The sequence below is a fragment of the Tiliqua scincoides genome, chromosome 1 (assembly GCF_035046505.1).
Source record: "Tiliqua scincoides isolate rTilSci1 chromosome 1, rTilSci1.hap2, whole genome shotgun sequence".
Classification (NCBI taxonomy): Eukaryota; Metazoa; Chordata; class Lepidosauria; order Squamata; family Scincidae; genus Tiliqua; species Tiliqua scincoides.
In genome coordinates this window covers 59,494,455-59,518,561 of record NC_089821.1, presented here as the reverse complement: position 1 = coordinate 59,518,561, position 24,107 = coordinate 59,494,455, and the positions used below count along the sequence as shown (strand labels likewise).

General features: G+C 45.7%; 1 protein-coding gene across 2 annotated transcripts in view; it reads right to left on the bottom strand.

The window, feature by feature from the left end:
• The window catches only part of DEAF1 (DEAF1 transcription factor), a 44,963-nt gene that overhangs the window by 19,409 nt on the left and 1,447 nt on the right, over positions 1-24,107 (bottom strand). For both annotated transcript variants that reach the window (XM_066610571.1, XM_066610580.1), the window contains exons 2-9: positions 23,327-23,424; positions 21,487-21,616; positions 12,099-12,245; positions 9,682-9,821; positions 6,872-6,937; positions 5,470-5,596; positions 3,727-3,843; positions 2,033-2,161 (exon numbers count right to left, since the gene is read on the bottom strand). In XM_066610571.1, the coding sequence (XP_066466668.1) occupies positions 2,033-2,161; positions 3,727-3,843; positions 5,470-5,596; positions 6,872-6,937; positions 9,682-9,821; positions 12,099-12,245; positions 21,487-21,616; positions 23,327-23,424 (954 nt within the window). The remainder of the gene's footprint in view (positions 1-2,032; positions 2,162-3,726; positions 3,844-5,469; positions 5,597-6,871; positions 6,938-9,681; positions 9,822-12,098; positions 12,246-21,486; positions 21,617-23,326; positions 23,425-24,107) is intronic.

Here is a 24,107-nt window from a genome sequence, read left to right as displayed (position 1 = left end):
TTCCTTCCACACTTTCCAACTCACTTTCTCCAGAGGTTAGGCCTTCCAGAAGCAGTGCAGGACCCTTTCCTCCAGGCAAGTATTTTGTTGCCTGGCAGGAGGGCAAGGGAGTTATTTTAACGTCACCTTTTAAAGATGCACTTATTGCTTTAAAATGTTACTGCTCTGAGCATTTAGCAATGACAAAGGTTAGAACCTCTGCTGCCCTTAGCACCACAGTCTTGATCAGAAGCTGCATTCACAAAGTGCCCCTGATCTACCATTATAACCATAACTGGCTTATTTGGTTTCAGTTTCAGCTTGTTAACCTTTACCATTCAACCACTGCCTTCATACTACAAGACAGCAGGAGTGATGATGGTATGGACAAGAGATGCTGTCTTTGAAACTTTTTTCAAAAAGACTTTAGTCAAGATGGAGCATCAAGTTCAGCAGCAGGCAAACTGAGAAATTTACCTAGGGGCTTATGTTAATGTCTCTAGGCCAGTGTTTCTCAAACAAATTTTCACATACCAATAAGCAATAGGAAAAGAAAACATGCTAATTAAGTTTCGATAACTCAATTTTTTGTTGTTATAGTGTTAATGAGGTATGGGGGGAATCACAGTGAGCTCCTTTACTTTAAAATTCACTGCTACATCATTGGTGATGAGATGCAATCAAATCAATTAGTTTGCTATTCCAGGTTTTCACCAGGGAACTGATAGAACTATCTACTACTATCCTACTACCTACCTACTACTACTACCCACAGAAACAACTCCATTCCACAAACCAATAAGTCCATAAGTCTTCTAGAGCAGACCAACTTAACTGGTCTCCTGCTCGGATGGAAAGTTAAGGCTACCCACATCTATACCCTGACCAAGTAATAGTCTGATCATAGGGAGGGCTGAGTGCCAAAGAATAGAAGCTTTTGAATTATGGTGTAGTAGACTTCTGAGAGTCCCCTGGACTGCAAGGAGACCAAGTTGCAATCCTACCCTGCACTGGAACAGGCAAACTAAGAGGTTTGCGCTGGATCCAGCACGTGACAGGGGTAAATGGCTCAGCCAGAAGTAAGGAGAAACTTTTCCCCTTACCTCCAGGCCCCTATGGGTCTCCTTGGAGGTGGCTCAAGTACGAGGAGAGCGGAGCGGCCTGAAGCCGCTCCGAACTCCCCAGGAACGGGGGTTGGGATCTAGAATAATGCTGGGTCCCAGCCCTGCCTCCCGCTCCCCACCCGCCTTCCCCCGGGGTTGCTCACTGCCCATCCTCCCCCCGGCCAGGAACATCTTCCTCCCAGCTTCCTCCCTGCCCACCCCAGAGCCTTGTGTCCGCCCAGCTGGGCCGACGCAAGGTTCACTGTGCAAGCCGCAATGGAGGCTGGATTCAGCATGTACCAGTGCACCTCCATGTGCTGGCACGGCTTGCTCATGAGGAGGCACAAACATGATTTACAGCACGTTTGCCACTCTCCTGGCCAGAGCAAGGAACTTGTGCCAGTTCAAGTTCTTCTCTGGATTGCACCCCATATCAGTTAATCATATAGAAAATCAACTGTCTAATGAAAATCAGTTCATTAGAAGGACAGATGCTGAAGCTGAAGTTGAAATACTTTGGTCATCTCATGAGAAGGGAAGATTCTTTAGAAAAGACCCTGATACTGGGAAAAACTGAAGGCAAAAGGAAAAGGGGACGGTAGAGGATGAGATGGTTAGATAGTGTCACAGAGGCAAAGAACATGAATTTGGACAAACTCTGGAAGTTTGTGGTAGACAGGGAGGTCTGGCAAGCTGTGGTCCATGGGGTCACGAAGAGTCGGACACAACAACAACAACATGACAAAGGCCTAGTCACAATGTATCTGGTCTCCAGACACTCAGCCTCAGGAACAATGTGAAACAAGACATTCAGGAAATGTTTTGGGGCCATGACATTGCTATATTCACATCCAAGGTCAGAGTCTTCCCCACTTCTCCCAGTCATGGAAGACAGCTGAGATTTTCATATGCATCTATGTTGTTAGAGTATTTTAAAGGAAGAGACTTACCAATTTTAGGATGAGAAGTTGGTAATGCTGCTTCTGGGAAAGCTGAGATCTGACAATTGTCTTGGTAACTTGGGTAGTGAGGTTCTGGATGACTGACCTGACAAGGCTGCTGAACATTTGTGTCTTGTACTATTGGGGAAAAATACAGAATCAGGATGCCTATAAGAATTCATCAGTTGGTTTGAATATTACATTTTTTATGTGGGCATCTGGACATGAGACTATGTATGTTAAATGGCTGGGTCACATGATAGCAACAAGCAATACGTCAAATTATATCTCCTGTAAGACAGGCAAAAGAGAACAAGTATTTTATTTCTACCTTTTACTATTTCAATCTGAATAAAGTTTCAGTTTCAACAAAGAGTACTAAAACTAGAACTCTGAATGTTCACAAATCAGAATATCAATGGTATTTTCAGAGATGTGCCAGTCTAACCCAGGGGTTAGGATTGTGCTGCACAAGTCACTTGTGTTGACCCAGGGGTGTCGCAAATGTACTATAAGGTACGTTTGCTTTGACTTTGGAGCCGGGGAGGCCAGCGCAAGGAGTTGCGCTGGCGTCCCTGCACTGGATTCAGGCCCAGCAGGGCAAGTTTGCATCGGCCGAGGCTGGCCAATATAGGGGTCTGGGGGGAGGGCATGGGAAGGGCAGGGAGGAGGCGTTTTGGGTTGCGGGGAGAGCAGCCGGCAGGTGTTCTCAGGAGTGAGCAAGGAGCAGGGCCAAGATCTGGCGGTTATGCCGGATCCTGACACCATTCCCAAGCAGCGCAGATCCTGAGCAGACTCATTGCAGCCAGTGTGGCACAACATAGGGTAAGGGGAATGTTTTCCCCTTGCCTCAGGTTGCACCGATTCTGGTCCCAAACTTGCACTGAATGCAGCGCAGGTCTGCTGGCCTGCCTGCTCCAACGCAAATTAGGATTGCATCCAGTTTCATTATTGTAAACAAAAAGACAAAAGTTCTCCAGAGGGTTCTGAAGGTGTGAGAGTGAGTGATCTAACCCCCCCCCCCGAGGCAACAGGAAAAGGAACTCTTCCTGAAGAGGAAGAAGGAAAAGAACTCTTTCAGCAGTATCCCCGAGGGATACTGCTCAGGTAGATCCCTGATACTGTTCTGGTAGATCCCCTTGATGAAGAATGCCCCCGCCTTCACCAGGGTAAACAGGAGTTTGCCTTACCTGGGTAAGTCTTTCCCTCACAGCGGGAGAAATGGTGAAAAAAGTGGCAATTAATGTTGCTGCGGTGAAGAGAACCGGGCCTCAGCCACATTTGTCAGGCAAAAACACTCCTTTCTCTCCGGAACTCAATGGACCCAACCTCACAGAGGAGGGGAGTTGAGACAGGCTGAAGAGAACCATTTTCCCTTCGCTTTGAAATTGCTGAGGAGGAGCTCCAAAAGAGATGACAGAACTCCAGCGAGGCAGGGACGGTCTGGGGACTGGATCCCTGTGCTTGTGGAGCTCCGCCCGCCTTTTCGTTGGCCCTGCCTCCAGTAGCATCGAGGGACAATCCCATTGGTGAGGAATGCCCCTGCCTCCACCAGGGAAATTATATCTTTCCATATACTTCCTTAGGCTCTGGCTTCCTCATATTCAAATTTTGGCACTAAAAATCTTATCTCCCAACAAGAAATCATAGCAAATGCATGTGAGCAGGTGAATGTGCACGTGAGAGAGATCTATCCTGCTTACCAGTGGCATCACCCTGGGATGGACTTTCTGAGATAATAGCTGTAGCCTCCACTGTTGATGTACGATCAAAGGTCAAAGTGCCAGAGGTAGTAATCTGTCCTGAAGGAGTCACAGTGACTAAAAAAAAAGTATAGAAACATATTCAAAATTAAGCAGAATCAATCAATTTAATCACCTAAAGATTTGTCCAGCTCAGCGTTTCTCCATGTTTGACCCCCGCTGTTCCACTCTGCATGGACCATTTATTGGCGGTACCACTGGAAGTAACTGGTGATTATGTCATCACCAGTTACTTCTGGGTTGGGAGGCCAGATGTGATGCGATAAACACCAGTAAGAAGCTCAGAATGGATGGGAGGCCTTTTTCGAGCATGCAGAGAGCTTGGTTTGTAGCTCTGCTCACCAAGTCAAGCCTCTTATCACTGTTTGTCACATCACATCACTGGTCTCACTGCCAGACAGCAGGTGTCCAGGGGTCCCACAAGTACCACCAGACACCACATCAAGTACCACTGGTGGTACCTGTACCACTGGTTGAGAAACACTGGTCTAGCTTTATTTCACACTGACTAACCATTTTACCAGCTCAGAAACAATTTTTCCCTACATTTAACAAAAATGAACACATACTTTGTTAATTCCACCAACGAAGAGAATGAAATTTAGGGATTAGTGTAAATAACAATTCAGGAATGCTACAGCAGGCCTTCCAATGCCACAGATCCAAGAGATATAAAAAAAAAAACCACTCAGGTTTCACTTACAAGCCAGAGAAACAATGAAAAAACTGGATTTGGGTTTTTAATAATATTATGCCAACATGTCCTTGGTGAGTTTGCCTAGGCCAGGGGTTCCCAAACTAGTGGGTCGCGACCCATCAGTGAGGGAAGCACTTGTCCCTGCCCCTTTAAGGGACAGGGAGGGGGGAAGGCAGCAACACGATCTCCAGGATCACAGTGTTGTCAGAGATGGGAGGGTTCTTTTTCACTTACTTGCCTCCAGCACCAAAGTTCTGGGAGGTCTGGGGAGGCCTCATATAAAAACATATAGAAAAAGAACAAATTGGCACTTCTGATTTTTGGCACAAAACCAGAAGTGCCCTTTTTTAACACGTTTGGAGTCATGTGGAGCCCTGCAGAGGGTTCCCCAGACCCCCCTCCCCGAACCTCCCAGGACTCTGGTGCTGGAGGCCAGTAAATGAAAAAAACCCTCCCATTCCCAGCAGCAGTGCAATCCTAGGGATCACAATGCTGCAATAGCCCCTCCCCTGCACACACTTACAGTGTTTCCAACTCCCTTGTAGGAGTCTGGAAATCACTGGCCTAGGTAGCAAAACATCACAACGATTTGATAGTACAGGAAGACAAAATATGGATTAATGGCATCAAAAGCAAAATGTAGCTTTGCTATTAGAATAATGTGACAAACAAAAGGAAGGAAAATGAATACAAAAACTAAAGGAGCTGTATGAAGGGTCTATGTAATGAAATATTAAACTTTTAAAAATAAACTATACAGTATTGGCTAAATGTTTGTATATGCTTGTATTTTGATGTTCAATTTACCTGGCAATCTTCATTTCCTATGGTTGTGCTATATATTTTTGTATATATTCGGCATGCAACCTCTCTGTTAATTTATGTATTTATTTTACCCTTGTATCTTGTCAAAAATGTCAGTAAAAAAACAAAATAAAATTGATTGTTTTCATTTGACAAAGCTGTTTAGTTCAAGCAAGACTTACAGGTAGCAGCAGCAGTCCCAGGAAGCAAGGTGATGTTTTTGGGGGAGTCCTTCTTCACTGGAGTTGTAGGCAGTTCATTTTCTTTTTTCCGCCTTTTATAAGGGACAAACAGTCTTACTGGGCCACTCTAATGACAAGCAAAAAACCAGAAAAAAACAACTATTATTTTTGTCTTTACCATGGCCATGATTACTTCTGTCAAGCTGAGGATATGGAGTATCCACTCATTCTGATTTGCATAGGACAAACTTTTCATGAGGTGACACAGGCTACAAATACTAGGATTGTTGAGTACGCAGAAGGCACTGCTGCTCCAGAGACCCAAGGTCAGGCAGTTACACCCAGGAAATAACGGGGCACAGACACGGCAGTGCTCCATCACCAGATGTCCTTTTACTAGAAGTATGTACAATATGTACAGTGCTAAGGCAGCACAGCAAAGTAAAACAGGCAGAATGGGGGCAGGAAAGAGGGAGGAACGGGAAGTGGGGAGGCTGCAAAAGGGGGTGGACCTGGCAATAATGGCATGCACCAGATCTTATCCTCTCCAGCAATAGCCCCCTCTCCCACTTTCTCTCCTCAAACTTGCTCCAGCAAAATCACTGGTGCAGGTCCAAGGAGACCCACTGCAGAGCAGGAGGTTGATGGAATTTAAATTCCCTTTCCCCTCCAAAGCTTTCCGCTCTGCCCTCTCCCCTGCTGGATACAGCACACACTGTTTTGGTGCAGCTGCACCACCGGGGGTGGGAAAAGGATAGGCTTGGGCTGTTAGTTCTGCTCTAGTTGTAGCAGTCTTCTGTCCAAGATTCTATAAACATAAGTAGACTACCAGAGACATTTCAAAATACAAAACCTCACTTTTTAAGCAATTTATTGGACAGTCAATTTCTCACGATGACACTCGTGGAACTGTAATATGACAGCCTGCATTAGCTCCCTGAAAATACACTGGGCAGCCCCTTTAGTAATGCTCCTAAGATCATTTTGTGTGTTTGCATTCTTTTTTTTCATTTTCTTTTTAAGGAAATTACAAATTTTATTTGGGGAGAAACTGAGACTTGATATTTTAAAAGGAAGACCTACTTCTCTTCTGTACGGTGTTTCATGTTTCAGTCCTGGGGAAAGTACCCTGTACTTATCACTCTTTCTAGTTACAGGGTACTCAGAAAAAATAACCTGTTTTGTTGCTGTCCCCACACCATGGACCCAGCTTTGTTTTTGAGTTTCAAGTCAGAAATGATCATGTAACCCTCTTTCCTTTTGCTTTTCCCCTCAAAGCAATACGTAAAGTACCCTTTGGTCCACCATATTTACAATCCTTCCTTTCTTGGGATACTCATAACTGTGACAACTGGTGCATTATCTGTTTTGATGATTTTTGAATCAGCAGGTGCAAACTCACCAAACTCATGTCATCACAACAAGCAGCGCAAGTGCATGAAGCAGCATGAGGATTTAATATTCCATCCTGAAATTTGAAGGAAAGACTATGTTAGAAAAACTATATTGTAGCCCAGGGGTGCCCAAACCCCAGCCCGGAGGCCACTTGTGGCCCTCAGGGGCTCCCAATCCGGCCCTCAGGGAGTCCCCAGTCTCCAATGAGACTCTGGTCCTCCAGAGACATGCTGGAGTCCATGCTGGCTGGACGCAACTGCTCTCAGCATGAGGACAACTGTTTGACCTCTCACCTGAGCTGTGAGACGAGGGCTCCCTCCACTGCTTGCTGTTTCATGTCTGTGATGCAGCAGTGACAGTGAAGGAAAAGCAGGCCTTGCTTTGTAAAAGGCCTTTTATAGACCTTGAGCTACTCTAAGACCTTCATTCATTCATTCAAGTTCCATCTCTAATAAATTCATTTATGTAAATTTATTCAAATTTTAAATGTAAATTCTTTTTTTTTCCTGGCCCCCAACACAGTGTCAGAGAGATGACTGGCCCTCCTGCCAAAATGTTTGGACACCCCTGTTGTAGCCTAAGAACGTTAGCAATGAATGTGCCACTTAAATCACCGAGACAAGTTAGCTGTGACTATCTTCAGTCCCACCTATTTTATAAGGGACAATCTTAACTTACTTAGAACACAAGCCATATGCAAGCCCAATATGCTAAGAGACACAACCTACAGAACACAGGATTAGGCCTAGAGCTCTCAGTAACAGCACAAAGGAAGCCCCTTCTTTTCCCTCTAGCAAGAGGAGCTACCTTGGCCCTCTATAACAAACCATCTGCAACCTTTGCACCAAATCTTAAGACCTGCAGGAAAGCAGCTCCTTATGCTGACTCATCTGAGCAAAACTAAAGGCAGACCAGGGACATTTCCCTGTTTCTAAATGTTCAGCTCTATCCTGCTTATCTTCCACAAGATGCTTCCATAGTTTGAGTTGTACAGCCAGTGTGGTGTAGTGGACAGAGCTCGACTTAGACTCAACTTATCCCTGTTCAGCAATTTAGCTCACTAGATAACCTCAGGACAGTCACTTAACCAGCCACACAGAGTTGATGGAAAGACAGTAACTACCCTCTGAGTTCCTAGAACAGTGGTTCCCAAACTTTCTAACGTGGTGACCCATCTCCACAATGGGTCACGACCCAATGATACCTACCATGCTACAAAGCCTTACTGGAACTCTCCAGAGGCCACTTTCATGTTGTGCCAGATCTGGAACTCACTCTATTGGTCTCCACGGACCTCAGAATGCCTAAAGGAAGCAAACTGGAAGTTGTGGATGCAAACTGGAAGTATCTTCTGGTCACTTCCTTGAGGCATTCTGAGGCCTGCAGAAGCCAATAGAGTGGTCGGAGGCCCAGTGCAACTCAGAGGTGGTCTCCAGAGGCTCCCAGAAAGATTTTGCAGTGTGGCAGGGAGCATCAAAATGCTACCCACTGATGGGTCACAATCCAGTTTGGGAAGCTCTGTCCTAGACGGAAGGACAACATACACTGAGACAAATAAATATAGGTGGAATTGAGTAACAAAAACATCAGCTTCTGATGGAAGCCTGTTCATTCCTTACATAAAATCCTTACATAAATTGTTTCACCAATTAAAAGCAGAGAAACATTGCAAAACCAAAACATTGCAAAACCAACCATATCACAAAGATATGATATACGCTGTAGATTTTTTCAACCTACTTTCAGAAGTACAGGCTGAGTCTCATTATTTGTGAGGGTTCCATTCCCAGAACTCATGCAGATGACAAAAATTGTACTAAAGCAAAACAATTTAAAAAACAAAGTCCCTTTGCTCCAGTGATTTAAAAACCATCCTTGCTGACCTTTGTGATGTTAAGACAGAGTCATTAGGCTGACAATCCATTCCCTTGACCCAGAGCAAAATGATCTTTCTTTCATGTGGTCCGGGGAAGGGAGAGGTTGCTTTGCCTTGGAGAGAGAGGGCTGCTATCTTTTGCATTAACAAGGCTATTGTTAAATAACTGTTTTCCTTTATTTTAAAGGGCCCTTCTCATCAAGTTGAGATAGAAAAATCTGTGGAATCTGTGGATAATTAGGTTATACCTGCAATCCCTTGCAGGACTCTCTCTACAATAGTAAGGAAAGCAGTTTTAAAACTGTGATTTTAAAGGGATGCATTTTTCCCCTTCTCCAGGGATCAGCACATTCCTTCGCATTTGCAGTGGCCATTCATGTTGAGTCAAATCTGTGTATAAAAAAAAATCTGTGTATAACAAAGTTGCACCTGTATTAGCATATATGATTACCCTATTCCATGGCCTCCCTATCAATCATGATGACATTATGCATACTTAGTAGGTGTTTCATTGAACTCATTGACTTATGTGGAAACAAGCACAGAATTTGTCAGTGACCCCACCACAACTAGAATAAAAGTTTCCATTATGCCATTTCCACTACATCCCAAAGATGAAACACACAACCTGCCCAATCTACCCTGCTGACTGGTTAAGTGGCACTTTTTCAAGTGGGTGTTGCTCTTTTATTTAATAGAGTGAGAGTAACTGGCAGCAGTTACCTCTCCCCAGCAGTGTCTTTTCTAGTGGCTGTCTGCTGGTGTTGCATCTTAGACTGTGAGACCTTTTGGGACAGGGAGTCATTAGTTATTTGATTTTACTCTGTAAACCACTTTGTTAACTTTTTGTTGAAAAGCAGTATATAAAATATTGTTAACAACAACAACAACAACAACAACCACCTATGCAGTGAAGGGGAAAAAAGAAGGCTCCATCTTACATGAATAAGGCACTGTAATGGCCTCCCTGCATAACGGATGCTTCTTTTCCAGTCTTTGCTGCTGGCTCTTCCTGCCATGGCTTCAAATTCAGTAGGGCTGTACCAGTTTTCTCCTTGCTTAATGCAACGCCCTCGACCACCTCAAACAGAGCAAAACAAAGATTAGGTACTGTCGTACACTTGGTCTCACACTTCCAGGGTTTTGGGGTGCTCAGAGTTGTTGGTTCTGAACCCTAGAGCCCTCAAAGATCCCTGTTCGGTAGTACTGCCACCACCCTGTAAGAGCCAGTGCCTCAGTCCAGGGAACCCAAGACCCTCTAGGCTTAACTATATCCCTTGTAGGCACTGAGCACTTTCTTTACTTAAAGTCTCAGTCCTCAAGTTACTAGTCCACAATGAGGATTTTTGGTAGCTTGCTGAATGGCTAGGCAGGATTCTGAACCTTTGTCCCCAACAGGCAATGAACCAACATGGTAAAAAGATTTTCTACTTTATTAAATACATAGGGTTACAAAAAGGTTACAAAGGCAGCAAATGCTAGAGGCATAAAAACTTCTAGAAAACATATCAGCATAAAACAACAAAGCTAACTGGCTAGCTCTATTATTCTCTAACCCTCACCTGGGTCAGCTTCTTTTGTAGATCCTCAGGCCAGTTACCTATGGCCACATGGTCCTGGCGGGGCAAGATGTGCACCCACCACCTCTCTCACCAAGAGACAAGGAACAGACCCTGTCCTCTGGAAGTGGGGCTGGAAGCTCGCCCTCTCAGCTCTTCCCTCCCCCTGGAGATCTGCAGCTGCATTCCATCCTTGATGGGCGTCTTTCTGGCTGCCTAGGTGCTACATAATCACCTTCCATTGAGTTGTAAATCCTAGCAGCTAGGAAATGCAAGCCACTTCTGTGTTACTGTTTTAGCTTGGTTCAGGCCTTGCAATGCTACTAGGCCTGAACTGTACATATTCATGACAGGTACCAACAGCTTTGTGCAGAGATGGCTGAGCTGAGTCTACACGTCTTCCCTTATGACGTGTAGTTCTAGCAAGCTTGGAAGGGAAAGGAAGTTCCAGCAAGGAAACCCAAAAGCTTGGAGGGCAGTACAACTACACAGCAAGCCTTTGACCCGGAAGTGAGACTATCTGATCATTCTGAGAACAGGCCTAAGTGAAATAACATGCACCAAGACAATAACCACTGGAATACAGGACTCAGAAACTAAAAGCTTGGGTTTTTTCAATGCATTGTCAAGGGCCCACAAATGACCTCTTGGATTACAAGCCAAGCATCCTGTTCCCCAACATCCCCCTCCAAAGGCATGTGCATGTGCACACACATGCACACTCTTCAAGCTGCCCCCCCCCCAAATATCTACCCTCTGGGGCAGCCTATCAGGCAAGGTGATGCAAGCTGTTTACCCCAAGTATGCCACCACCAACCTCCAAACTGCTACGGACGTAACCTGCACTGGTCCACTTTCTGCCTGCTAAAAGTGAACAGAAAGTGGATCATCTGCCTCTTACATTTTTCCTGGCATGGTTTCTTCAAGTGCAGGACTTCCAGTTTTATTTACATGGGCTGCATTAACGAAGGTGCTCTTTCACCTGAAAGGTTTCTTTAAATTCAACTGGAAATCTTGCACTTCTGCAATTGAAGAAATTGTGTGAGGAGCATGATAAGCAGCTGCTGCCTTTTTTAAAAAGTTGTGCAGGGACGGACGACCTGAGGTGGCACTGGGCAGCATTCCGGGTTCTGCTACTCCTGCCCTGGCCACAGGTTTGTTGGAGCCTGTGCATTTGCCATATAGAAAATACACTTGATTAAATTCCCATTATGTAATCTTAAATATTCACACAAGCACCCCACTCAGCATGATTAAACAAAAACAAAAGAAGGGCATACACCCATCTTTTCCCCTCACACTTAACAAGCACTGCCATCGTAAACACTTCTGTTCCAAGCATTCACTCTCTTCCTTGTATAAACATGAAATGTGAACTCCTCCCATTCCTGCTCATGTCTAGTCACACAATTTTGGGGTAATCAACATAAAATCCAGGGAACGTTTCTCTGTGGGCAACCCATCCTGCTACATAAATCAGAGCCCTGGTTTGGTGTAGATATCCAATATCCATCATGAGATCAGATCAAACCATTGGGAGTTAGGACAGGAGCACAGAAAGGTCCATCTGACTTTCAGATGGCCCTTGATGTACATGATGATGTCATCATGATACAGGCTAAAAAGAGAGTATGCCACATAGCTGAGACTGGTTGAGCCTCAATTTTGTGGCACACATATTCTGGCCTGATGTACTCTCAAAAGAATCCATATGAGCTGGAAGCCGGGCACTACTCCAATAAACTTTAATTAGGATTACTAGTCACTCTTTATAACAGAAGAGGATGAGAAAATCCTACCTGAACCAAGTCGGTTTTTGTACAGAATTCCACTGATATTCCGGCATCGCACAGGTAACTCATTGTCATACACTGAAGGGTCCCAGTTATACTTTGTTCCACTTTTTTCTTGTCCAGATGTTAAAGGCGTAGGAGGGGACTGGGGCCCTTAGGATTAATGGAAAGAGAACAGTCACAAAGATTCTATAAAAATGCAATTATAAGAAGAGAGTAATATTAGTGCTACAATCCTACACACTTATCTGGGAGTAAACCTCACTGAACTCAGTAGGGTTTACTTCTGAATAGACATATCTAAGATTAAATTGCTACACTTCCCTGAACAGCGGATTCATTATCAGAGGGCTGCGAAAATGCAGAAATCATATGTGAGGGACTTATAACCTTACTCCATCCCATGCTACTGCCACCCTTCCTCCCTAGCAACCAACAGCACAAGTGTGGGCAGCAATCACATATTATGGCCCTCTCACTCTATTTCTGCATTTTAACCATTACCAAGACTAGCATAGTAGATAAACATGCAAAGGAGCAACTGTGTTGCTCACGTAACATATGAACTGGCCTTGATTTACTGATTTTATAAAACTGCTTTAGCTAGCGAAGAGAATGGAAGTTTCAGTTAGTTTAACACAGGGCTGCCCAAACCCCAGCCCACGGGCCATTTGTGGCCCCAGAGGACACCCAATCAGGCCCCCAGGGAGCCCCTGGTCTCCAATAGGCCCAGTACTCCAGGAGCCCTCGCTGGCCTGACGCAGCTGCTCTCGCAGCATCAGCATCAGCGAGGGAAAGGCTGCCCTGCCCAGCCCTCACAGGAGAGCTCTGCAGAAGCCCTGTCTGTCCGCAACACTCCCTGCAGCTGAGGCCAGGCATCCGATGGGGGTGAGGAGTACTGGGCCTGTTTGAATTTGGCTTGGAGGGGGCAGGGGGACGGGCATGGAGGAGGGAGAGAGAAAGTGTGGGTCTGGTTGTGCTGCTTGAGTATACCTTGGGGTTGGGGGGGCGGCGCTGCATTGGAGAAATCAGGGGATGCTTGAATGCTGCTGGAGAGCATGTCTACTCAGCAGTAAGTCCCATAGAGTCAGTGGGGCTTACTCCCAGGAAAGTATGGATACAATAGGCTGTGAGTGCTTGGCGTTGGGGGCTGGCACTGCAGGGGAGAAGTTGCTGGATGTCTGAATGGGGAGGAAGCATGCTGCTTTTGCTTGTTAGGGTTGCTGGCAGAGAGGGAGGAGGATGGGGGTCTCTGTACACAGCTCTCTGCCTGCTTCTAAGTTCCTTTGGTACTTGATGCTGGCTGGGGGAGGAGGAGGGATGGAGAGCCCAATCCTATGCCTATTTACTCAGAAGTAAGTTCCATTATAGTCAATGGAGCTTATTCCCAAGAAAATGTGGATAGGACTGCAGCCTAAGAGAAGGAGACAGACAGGAAGTTCCCTTCTGTGTGGGAATGAGGAGAAAAAAACTCATGCCCTGAGGGGGGAGGTGCCCACCAGCCCCCTGGCTGATTGTGTTCCTTTGCTGCTGCTTGTTGCCAGGATGGGCGGTGGGGGGGAGAGAGAGAGAGTAAAAACATGCTCCTGCAGGGAGGGGAAGAGAGCCCATGCTTGCTCCTCTTAAATTTGTTTTGTACATTTCCCTAGGAAGAGGTTATTAAATGCATCAGGAGTTATTTTAACACCCCCCTTTTCTGCATCTCATGTGTATTATAAATAAGCTCAGTAAAACCCATTCATTCATATATGTTCCATCTCTAATGTATTCATTTATGCAAAAATTATGTAAATTTATTCAAATTTGAAATGTAAATGCCCTGCCCTGAGAGATGATGTGGCCCTCCAGCCAAAATGTTTGCCCATCCCTGGTTTAACAGACAAGACATATAAGAAGTTTAAACATCTACTACACCACCACATGGTGAATAACAAGATAGCAGCACAGTAAACCAACCACAGAATTATTTTCTCAATACAGTTGACCTTTAAAAAATAAATCATTTAAAACAAAGAAACACAATTTATCAGTAATGTTTCTTTTCCCAGTGATAAAAATTAAAGATCTGTGCAAAGCAGAAAGTTCTCCCATGCTGCCAAAGATGACTCCTTCCATAATTTACTAAAGTTGTGATTTATGAAACTGCTAAATTGAAATACATGGATCCAAGCCAATGTATTCCCAACATCTTGGATTAATAGCCTGACCTTACACACATTACATAGTAGCCCATTGATTCATTAGTTCTATAATCAATCATGATACTGAGTGCCATAAATCTTTCTTAACTTATTTGTCATCTGGGATATAAAAGTAGATAATGAGAAAATACACAAAATATCAAGAAGCAGGGGCGTGTTGGAGGTGGGGTGGCCGTTTATGTTAAGGAAGGGATAGAATCCAGCAAAGTAGAGATTGAAGGTGGGTCTGACTCCACCTTAGAATCTCTGTGGGTTAAATTACCAGGCTTATGCAGCGATGTAATACTGGGGGCGTGCTATCGTCCTCCAGACCAGAAATCAGATGGGGACCTTGAAATGAGGAAACAGATCAGGGAGTGACAAGGAGGGACAGGGTTGTAATCATGGGGGACTTCAATTATCCTCATATAGACTGGGTCAATTTGTGTTCTGGTCACGATAAGGAGACCGGATTTCTTGACATGCTAAATGACTGTGGCTTAGAGCAGCTAGTCACGGAGCCCACCAGAGGGCAGGTGACTCTGGATTTAATATTGTTCGGTACACAGGACCTGGTTAGAGATGTAAATGTTACTGAGCCATTGGGGAACAGTGATCATGCTGCGATCTGTTTTGACATGCACGTTGGGGGAAGAATACCAGGCAAATCTCTAACAAAAATAATAAATAATAATAATAAAACTTTATTTTTATCCCGCCCTTCTCCCTAACGGGACCCAGGGCGGCTAACAACATATTAAAAAGAACAGATTTTAAAAACATTAATACATAGCAGATAAAAACATTTAAAAACATTACAGAGGCCATAAAAACAGTAGTCAGATTAAAAGACAGAAATAAAAGAGCAAGTCACCGAGGAATCAAGCCTGTTAAAAACTAAAAGATGTATAAAAATATTAAGAAGGCCAGAAATCAGAAGGCTTGTTTAAACAACAGTGTTTTCAGGCCTCGCCGAAAACTCTCAAGAGAGGGAGCCATTCTCAAATCAAGGGGAAGGGAGTTTCATAATGTTGGTGCCACTACCGAGAAGGCCCTATTCCTTGCAGCCGCCCCCCGGACCTCCTTGGGTGGCGGCACTTGCAAAAAGGCCTTCTCTGATGACCTGCGTACCTACTTCCGGATTGTACGGAAGTAGGCGGTCTCTAAGATATCCTGGCCCAGAGCAGTATAGGGCTTTAAAGGTCAAAACCAGCACCTTGAATTGGGCCCGGAAACGAATAGACAGCCAATGTAGCCCCCGGAGAAGCAGACTGACAGAGTCAAACCGCCTGGCTCCGGTGATCACACGGGCCGCCGCATTCTGTACTAATTGTAGTTTCCGAACCATCTTCAGGGGCAGCCCCACATAGAGCGCGTTACAGTAATCTAACCTTGATGTCACCGTGGCATGGATCACTGTGGCCAGGTCTGCACGATCCAAGTACGGTCGCAGCTGGCGCACCAGCCGAAGCTGAGCAAAGGCCCCCCTAGCCACAGCCACCACCTGGGAATCCAGGAGCAGCTGCGAGTCCAGGAGGACCCCCAAGCTGCAAACCTGCTCCTTCAGAGGGAGTACAACCCCATTCAGAGCAAGCCGATAAACCCTTGAAAAACCCTTGACTTCCGACGGGCGGACTTCCCTCAAATGAGGAGGCTGGTTGGAAGGTGGTTGAAAGGGAGGGTAAAAAGACTCCAATCTCTCCTGAGTGTATGGAGGCTGCTTAAAACAGTAATAGAGGCCCAGCAGATGTGTATACCACAAAGAAAGAAGGGTTCCACTAAATCCAGGAGGGTGCCCGCATGGCTAACGAGCCAAGTTAGAGAGGCTATGAAGAGCAAGGAAGCTTCCTTCTGTAAATGGAAGTCTTGCCCCAATGAGGAGAATAAAAAGGAACATAAACTGTGGCAAAAGAAATGTAAGAAGGTGATAAGAACATAAGAACATAAGAACAGCCCCACTGGATCAGGCCATAGGCCCATCTAGTCCAGCTTCCTGTATCTCACAGCGGCCCACCAAATGCCCCAGGGAGCACAACAGATAACAAGAGACCTCATCCTGGTGCCCTCCCTTGCATCTGGCATTCTGACATAACCCATTTCTAAAATCAGGAGGTTGCGCATACACATCATGGCTTGTACCCCATAATGGATTTTTCCTCCAGAAACTTGTCCAATCCCCTTTTAAAGGCGTCTAGGCTAGACGCCATCACCACATCCTGTGGCAAGGAGTTCCACAGACCGACCACACGCTGAGTAAAGAAATATTTTCTTTTGTCTGTCCTAACCCGCCCAACACTCAATTTTAGTGGATGTCCCCTGGTTCTGGTATTATGTGAGAGTGTAAAGAGCATCTCCCTATCCACTCTGTCCATCCCCTGCATAATTTTGTATGTCTCAATCATGTCCACCCTCAGGTGTCTCTTTTCTAGGCTGAAGAGGCCCAAACGCCGTAGCCTTTCCTCATAAGGAAGGTGCCCCAGCCCCGTAATCATCTTAGTCGCTCTCTTTTGCACCTTTTCCATTTCCACTATGTCTTTTTTGAGATGCGGCGACCAGAACTGGACACAATACTCCAGGTGTGGCCTTATCATAGATTTGTACAACGGCATTATAATATTAGCTGTTTTGTTCTCAATACCTTTCCTAATGATCCCAAGCATAGAATTGGCCTTCTTCACTGCCGCCGCACATTGGGTCGACACTTTCATCGACCTGTCCACCACCACCCCAAGATCTCTCTCCTGATCTGTCACAGACAGCTCAGAACCCATCAGCCTATATCTAAAGTTTTGATTTTTTGCCCCAATGTGCATGACTTTACACTTACTGACATTGAAGCGCATCTGCCATTTTGCTGCCCATTCTGCCAGTCTGGAGAGATCTTTCTGGAGCTCCTCACAATCACTTCTGGTCTTCACCACTCGGAAGTTTGGTGTCGTCTGCAAACTTAGCCACTTCACTGCTCAACCCTGTCTCCAGGTCATTTATGAAGAGGTTGAAAAGCACCGGTCCCAGGCCAGATCCTTGGGGCACACCGCTTTTCACCTCTCTCCATTGTGAAAATTGCCCATTGACACCCACTCTCTGCTTCCTGGCCTCCAACCAGTTCTCAATCCAGGAGAGGACCTGTCCTCTGATTCCCTGACTGTGGAGTTTTTTCAGTAGCCTTTGGTGAGGGACCGTGTCAAACGCCTTCTGAAAGTCCAGATATATAATGTCCACGGGTTCTCCCGCATTCACATGCCTGTTGACCTTTTCAAAGAATTCTATAAGGTTCGTGAGGCAAGACTTACCCTTACAGAAGCCATGCTGACTCTCCCTCAGCAAGGCCTGTTTGTCTATGTGTTTTGAGATCCTATCTTTGATGAGGCATTCCACCATCTTACCCGGTATGGATGTTAGGCTGACCAGCCTATAGTTTCCCGGGTCCCCCCTCTTTACCTTTTTAAAAATAGGCGTGACATTTGCTATCCTCCAATCTTCTGGCACCATGGCCATTTTGAGGGACAAGTTGCATACCTTAGTCAAGAGGTCTGCAACTTCATTCTTCAATTCCTTAATAACTCTTGGGTGGATGCAATCAGGCCCCGGTGACTTATTGATCTTTAATTTATCAATGAGGTCTGAAACATCTTCTCTTTTAACCTCTATCTGACTTAACTCCTCGGTCAGGTGGGGCCGTTTGGGCAGCGGTATCTGCCCGAGGTCTTCTGCCGTGAAGACAGATGCAAAGAACTCATTTAATTTCTCTGCCATCTCTAAGTCTCCTTTTATCTCCCCTTTCCCTCCCTCACCATCCAGAGGGCCAACCGCTTCTCTGGCGGGTTTCCTGCTTTTAACATATTTGAAGAAGCTTTTATTATTCCCCTTAATGTTGCTGGCCATGCGTTCCTCATAGTCCCGCTTGGCCTCCAGTATCACCTTCTTACATTTCTTTTGCCACAGTTTATGTTCCTTTTTATTCTCCTCATTAGGGCAAGACTTCCGTTTATGGAAGGAAGCTTCCTTGCCTTTCACAGCCTCTCTAACTTGGCTCGTTAGCCATGCGGGCACCCTCCTGGATTTAGTGGAACCCTTCTTTCTTTGCGGTATATACCTCTGCTGGGCCTCTATTACTGATGTTTTAAGCAGCCTCCATGCACTCTGGGGAGATTGGACTCTTTTTACCCTCCCTTTCAACCTCCTTCTAAGCAGCCTCCTCATTTGAGGGAAGTCCGCCCTTCGGAAGTCAAGGGTTTTTGTTAGAGATTTGCCTGGTATTCTTCCCCCAACGTGCACGTCAAAACAGATCGCAGCATGAACACTGTTCCCCAATGGCTCAGTAATGTTTACATCTCTAACCAGGTCCTGCGTACTGCACAATATTAAATCCAGAGTCGCCTGTCCTCTGGTGGGCTCCGTGACTAGCTGATCTAAGCCACAGTCATTTAGCATGTCAAGAAATCCGGTCTCCTTATCGTGACCAGAACACAAATTGACCCAGTCTATATGAGGATAATTGAAGTCCCCCATGATTACAACCCTGTCCCTCCTTGTCACTCCCTGATCTGTTTCCTCATTTCAAGGTCCCCATCTGATTTCTGGTCTGGAGGACGATAGCACGCCCCCAGTATTACATCGCTGCACAAGCCTGGTAATTTAACCCACAGAGATTCTATGGTGGAGTCGGACCCACCTTCAATCTCTACTTTGCTGGATTCTATTCCTTCCTTAACATAAACGGCCACCCCACCTCCAACACGCCCCTGCCTGTCCCTCCTGTAGAGTTTATAGCCCGGGATTGCGGTATCCCACTGATTCTCCGCATTACACCAGGTTTCCGTTATGCCCACTATGTCAATATTTTCCCTTGTCACCAGACATTCCAGTTCTCCCACCTTTGCTTGTAGACTTCGGGCATTCGCATAAAAGCATTTGTACACAGAATGCCCCAGGATGCGCTGCTTATTTGCTCCTTTGTCCCCGCATCCTCTCATTGTGCCAAACCGTCTATCACATCCCATCACACTACCTTTCCCAATTTCTTCTCCTACTCTGTCTTTGTCTTGTTGTTCTCTAACCTCCCCATCCTCATCCCATAGGGTGGGATGATACGGGAGGCCAAGCGAGACTATGAGGAACGCATGGCCAGCAGCATTAAGGGGAATAATAAAAGCTTCTTCAAATATGTTAGAAGCAGGAAACCCGCCAGAGAAGCGGTTGGCCCTCTGGATGGTGAGGGAGGGAAAGGGGAGATAAAAGGAGACTTAGAGATGGCAGAGATATTAAATGTTCTTTGCATCTGTCTTCACGGCAGAAGACCTCGGGCAGATACCACTGCCCAAACGGCCCCTCCTAACCGAGGAGTTAAGTCAGATAGAGGTTAAAAGAGAAGATGTTTCAGACCTCATTGATAAATTAAAGATCAATAAATCACCGGGCCCTGATTGCATCCACCCAAGAGTTATTAAGGAATTGAAGAATGAAGTTGCTGATCTCTTGACTAAGGTATGCGACTTGTCCCTCAAAACGGCCACGGTGCCAGAAGATTGGAGGATAGCAAATGTCACGCCTATCTTTAAAAAGGGAAAGAGGGGGGACCCGGGAAACTATAGGCTGGTCAGCCTAACAACTATACCGGGTAAGATGGTGGAATGCCTCATCAAAGATAGGATCTCAAAACACATAGACGAACAGGCCTTGCTGAGGGAGAGTCAGCATGGCTTCTGTAAGGGTAAGTCTTGCCTCACAAACCTTATAGAATTCTTTGAAAAGGTCAACAGGCATGTGGATGCGGGAGAACCCGTGGACATTATATATCTGGACTTTCAGAAGGCGTTTGACACGGTCCCTCACCAAAGGCTACTGAAAAAACTCCACAGTCAGGGAATTAAGAGGACAGGTCCTCTCCTGGATTGAGAACTGGTTGGAGGCCAGGAAGCAGAGAGTGGGTGTCAATGGGCAATTTTCACAATGGAGAGAGGTGAAAAGCGGTGTGCCCCAAGGATCTGTCCTGGGACCGGTGCTTTTCAACCTCTTCATAAATGACCTGGAGACAGGGTTGAGCAGTGAAGTGGCTAAGTTTGCAGGCGACACCAAACTTTTCCGAGTGGTGAAGACCAGAAGTGATTGTGAGGAGCTCCAGAAGGATCTCTCCAGACTGGCAGAATGGGCAACAAAATGGCAGATGCGCTTCAATGTCAGTAAGTGTAAGGTCATGCACATTGGGGCAAAAAATCAAAACTTCACATATAGGCTGATGGGTTCTGAGCTGTCTGTGACAGATCAGGAGAGAGATCTTGAGGTGGTGGTGGACAGGTCGATGAAAGTGTCAACCCAATGTGCGGCGGCAGTGAAGAAGGCCAATTCTATGCTTGGGATCATTAGGAAAGGTATTGAGAACAAAACCGCTAATATTATAATGCCGTTGTACAAATCTATGGTAAGGCCACACCTGGAGTATTGTGTCCAGTTCTGGTCGCCGCATCTCAAAAAAGACATAGTGGAAATGGAAAAGGTGCAAAAGAGAGCGACTAAGATGATTACGGGGCTGGGGCACCTTCCTTACGAGGAAAGGCTACTGCGTTCGGGCCTCTTCAGCCTAGAAAAGAGACGCCTGAGGGGGGACACGATTGAGACATACAAAATTATGCAGGGGATGAACAGAGTGGATAGGGAGATGCTCTTTACACTCTCACATAATACCAGAACCAGGGGACATCCACTAAAATTGAGTGTTGGGAGAGTTAGAACAGACAAGAGAAAATATTTCTTTACTCAGCATATTGGTTGGTCTGTGGAACTCCTTGCCATAGGATGTGGTGTCGGCATCTGGCCTGGATGCCTTTAAAAGGGGATTGGACAAGTTTCTGGAGGAAAAATCCATTACAGGGTACAAGCCATGATGTGTATGCGCAACCTCCTGATTTTAGAAATGGGCTATGTCAGAAGGCCAGATGCAAGGGAGTGCACCAGAATGAGGTCTCTTGTTATCTGGTGTGCTCCCTGGGGCATTTGGTGGGCCGCTGTGAGATACAGGAAGCTGGACTAGATGGGCTTATGGCCTGATCCAGTGGGGCTGTTCTTATGACGTCATAATCCAAACATCATAAATAATCATAACTTTTAAAAAGTTAATTGACATAGACATTTAACAATTTATTTTTATCTGTGCAAAAGCATGACACGAATCCTGACAGTGACATTTTTAAAGACATTACAAGATCACTCTATACCTGGTGTGAGAGGTGCAGATGGCCCCTTTAGCCCTGTAGTCTCTACGATGCTGCCATCTGTGTGAACTACAATCAGGGTAGCTTTCTCAGCATTCAAGCTGTCCCCAATCTGAAGAGCTGTTCTTCCAGACTGTAGAAGATTTAAAGAGCTTGAACAGCTAGTATAATGGGGCAAGCTTGTTATTTTTATGATTCTTAACATTTTAGGATTTTAGGACTGGGCTGCCCAATCCTATTGATATTCCCCCATACTGATGCAGCAGGGCAACACAGCTTGTGCTGTATCCTACAGGGAATTTTGCTGTTTGGAGGCCCCCTTGAGGTTCAGGGACATTCATCCCCTTGCCCCAGGGAACGCTCCTGCCTTGGCAGCTAGTCTGTTCAGACCTGCACCTGCTAAATTGCTGGCGCAAGTCCAATCCATGTTTTCTTTCCTGGAAAGGGGGATAAGATACAGCACAAATCAGCACCACTGATCCCACCCCGACCTGGGACCCAATCTGCCCATCCCCCACTGCCTCCCTCTGTCCTTTAGCCATCCCTCTGCTGCACAGCGCAGAATGTACCTGCTCTGGCATGCGTGGGGACCTGCACTAGTGCCTGGCAGGATGGCGCAGGCCTTCCCACTGGCACCACTAACTCCCATGCTGTTGCAAAGTACCTTATGGTGCTTTTTGTGACAGCCTGCACCAGCAGGGAGACCACAGGATTATGCCACTAAAAACCTAACCTGCAAAAACCAAGTGGATGTCTGTATTTTCACTTGAAAGTGGCAAGGGAAGCAGAGAGACTGAGGGTTCAATCCTATCCAATTTTCCATGCTGAAGCAGCTGCATTGCAGCCCCTTGTCCCTAGACAAGGGAACAAATGTTTCGATACACTGTAGACGTCTCCATTACTGCCCCCCAGGATGCATCAAATGCCTTGTTGGTATAGAGGCATCATCGCTGGGAAGCTGGATAGGCTTGGGCCTTGAGTATCTTGCTTAGTATCTGCTGAATGGGTGCAGGGACATAGTGCCCAATCCTATCCAATTTTCCAGTGCTGATGCAGCTATGCCAACGGGATGGCCATCCTGGGTGGGGGATCAGTCATGGAGGCCTCCTCAAATAAGGGGATGTTTGCTCCCTTTCCTCGGGGCTACAATGTGGCTGCATTGGCACTGATAATTTGGATAGGATAGGGTCCATAATTCCCAGCATTCTTCTGTGCATGCAGATCTTTGGAATTGGGGCCAATACATTAAAACTATCTTGGCCAAGGGGACCTAAAATGCAGTGCAAATGGAGGAACTGATTTGATATTAATTGATTTGAAGATAATTGATCTGAGGAAGAGGAAAGTCTATCAGGCAGGCGGACAGGAAGAGTGCTGGCAGGGGAGTGAAGGGCTCAGCTCCGCAGTTGCTGCCCCCCCTTAAAGGGAAAGCAAAGAGTAGGCAGAGTGTAGCAGCTGTAGGAGCAGATCTCTCTGCTCCCCTGCTGGCACCCTCCGCCTGACTGACTGCCTACCTGCTTGCTGGGCCTTTTCCTCTGCCTCAGAATCGTGGCTACTGCTCCAATCCAGCTGAAAGGTGATGAGTTCTTAACAGGGCATTACCCCACAGATCAAAAAATAATGTATTTGGGGGGAAAAATTATTCCTCCAATTCTATAAATGGAAAGCAAAGACTAGATGTAGAAGAATGAATTTATCCTACTAGCCCTGGATAAGATAGCCCTGTAATTGGATGAACTGTCACAGCTTCATATACATATAGCCTAGCTGTTACTTATCACAAAAGAAAAACCAAGTATGTAAATATGAATACTGAAGCAGGCAGAACCAACCCTGACCTTACCAGCACATGTCCTGAAATAGATGCTGCATTTGCCACTGACGTGGTGAACACGTTGTCTGCAGAGGCACCCACATTGGCTACAGTTACAGTAGTCACTTCTGTAAGATACGACCAGAATAAATTACGTTTCCTGCTATAGACCTGATAAAATACACAGAGTAAAGCATAATTGTTTAATTTGTTTCTCATATGGTATTTGTTTCCTATCAAGCAAATTACACAGGCCAACACACATTTTGCTTCCTTAAATGTTACACCAATTCCTGGGTATATTTGGGGTGTCTATTCCAAAAAGGGCATCCATTTTGCCCTATCACGTCTAATTTTGGAGACACGGCATAGCCTCTTTAGTGAATGGTTCAAGCAGCTTCCTCATGAGGAAGCTGCTTGAACCATTCACTAATGAGGTTATACTATATTTCCAAAACTAGATGCGATAGGGCAAAACGGATGCCATTTTTGGAATCAGCACCCCAAATTCATATCAGACCACCAGAAAGTTTGGGAAAAACTTTTCTGACCCTCAATTTTGTAGACCTGTGTTATTCTAAAGGGACCACCTAGATGTGGTTTCTGTCTCCCTGGGTTTTGCATTCCAACACACAAAGCAAACATTTACTTGAACGCTGGCTGGGTGAACACAGCTAACCTGTATTTGGCCAGCAGTATGCTATCAATGACCATTTCTGAAGGGGGCCAGATGCAACAGAGGAGATGGAACCTTCCTTTCCCCATTGCATGTAGAAAGTTCTACTTCACCTAGTTCTGAGATAACAGAAGC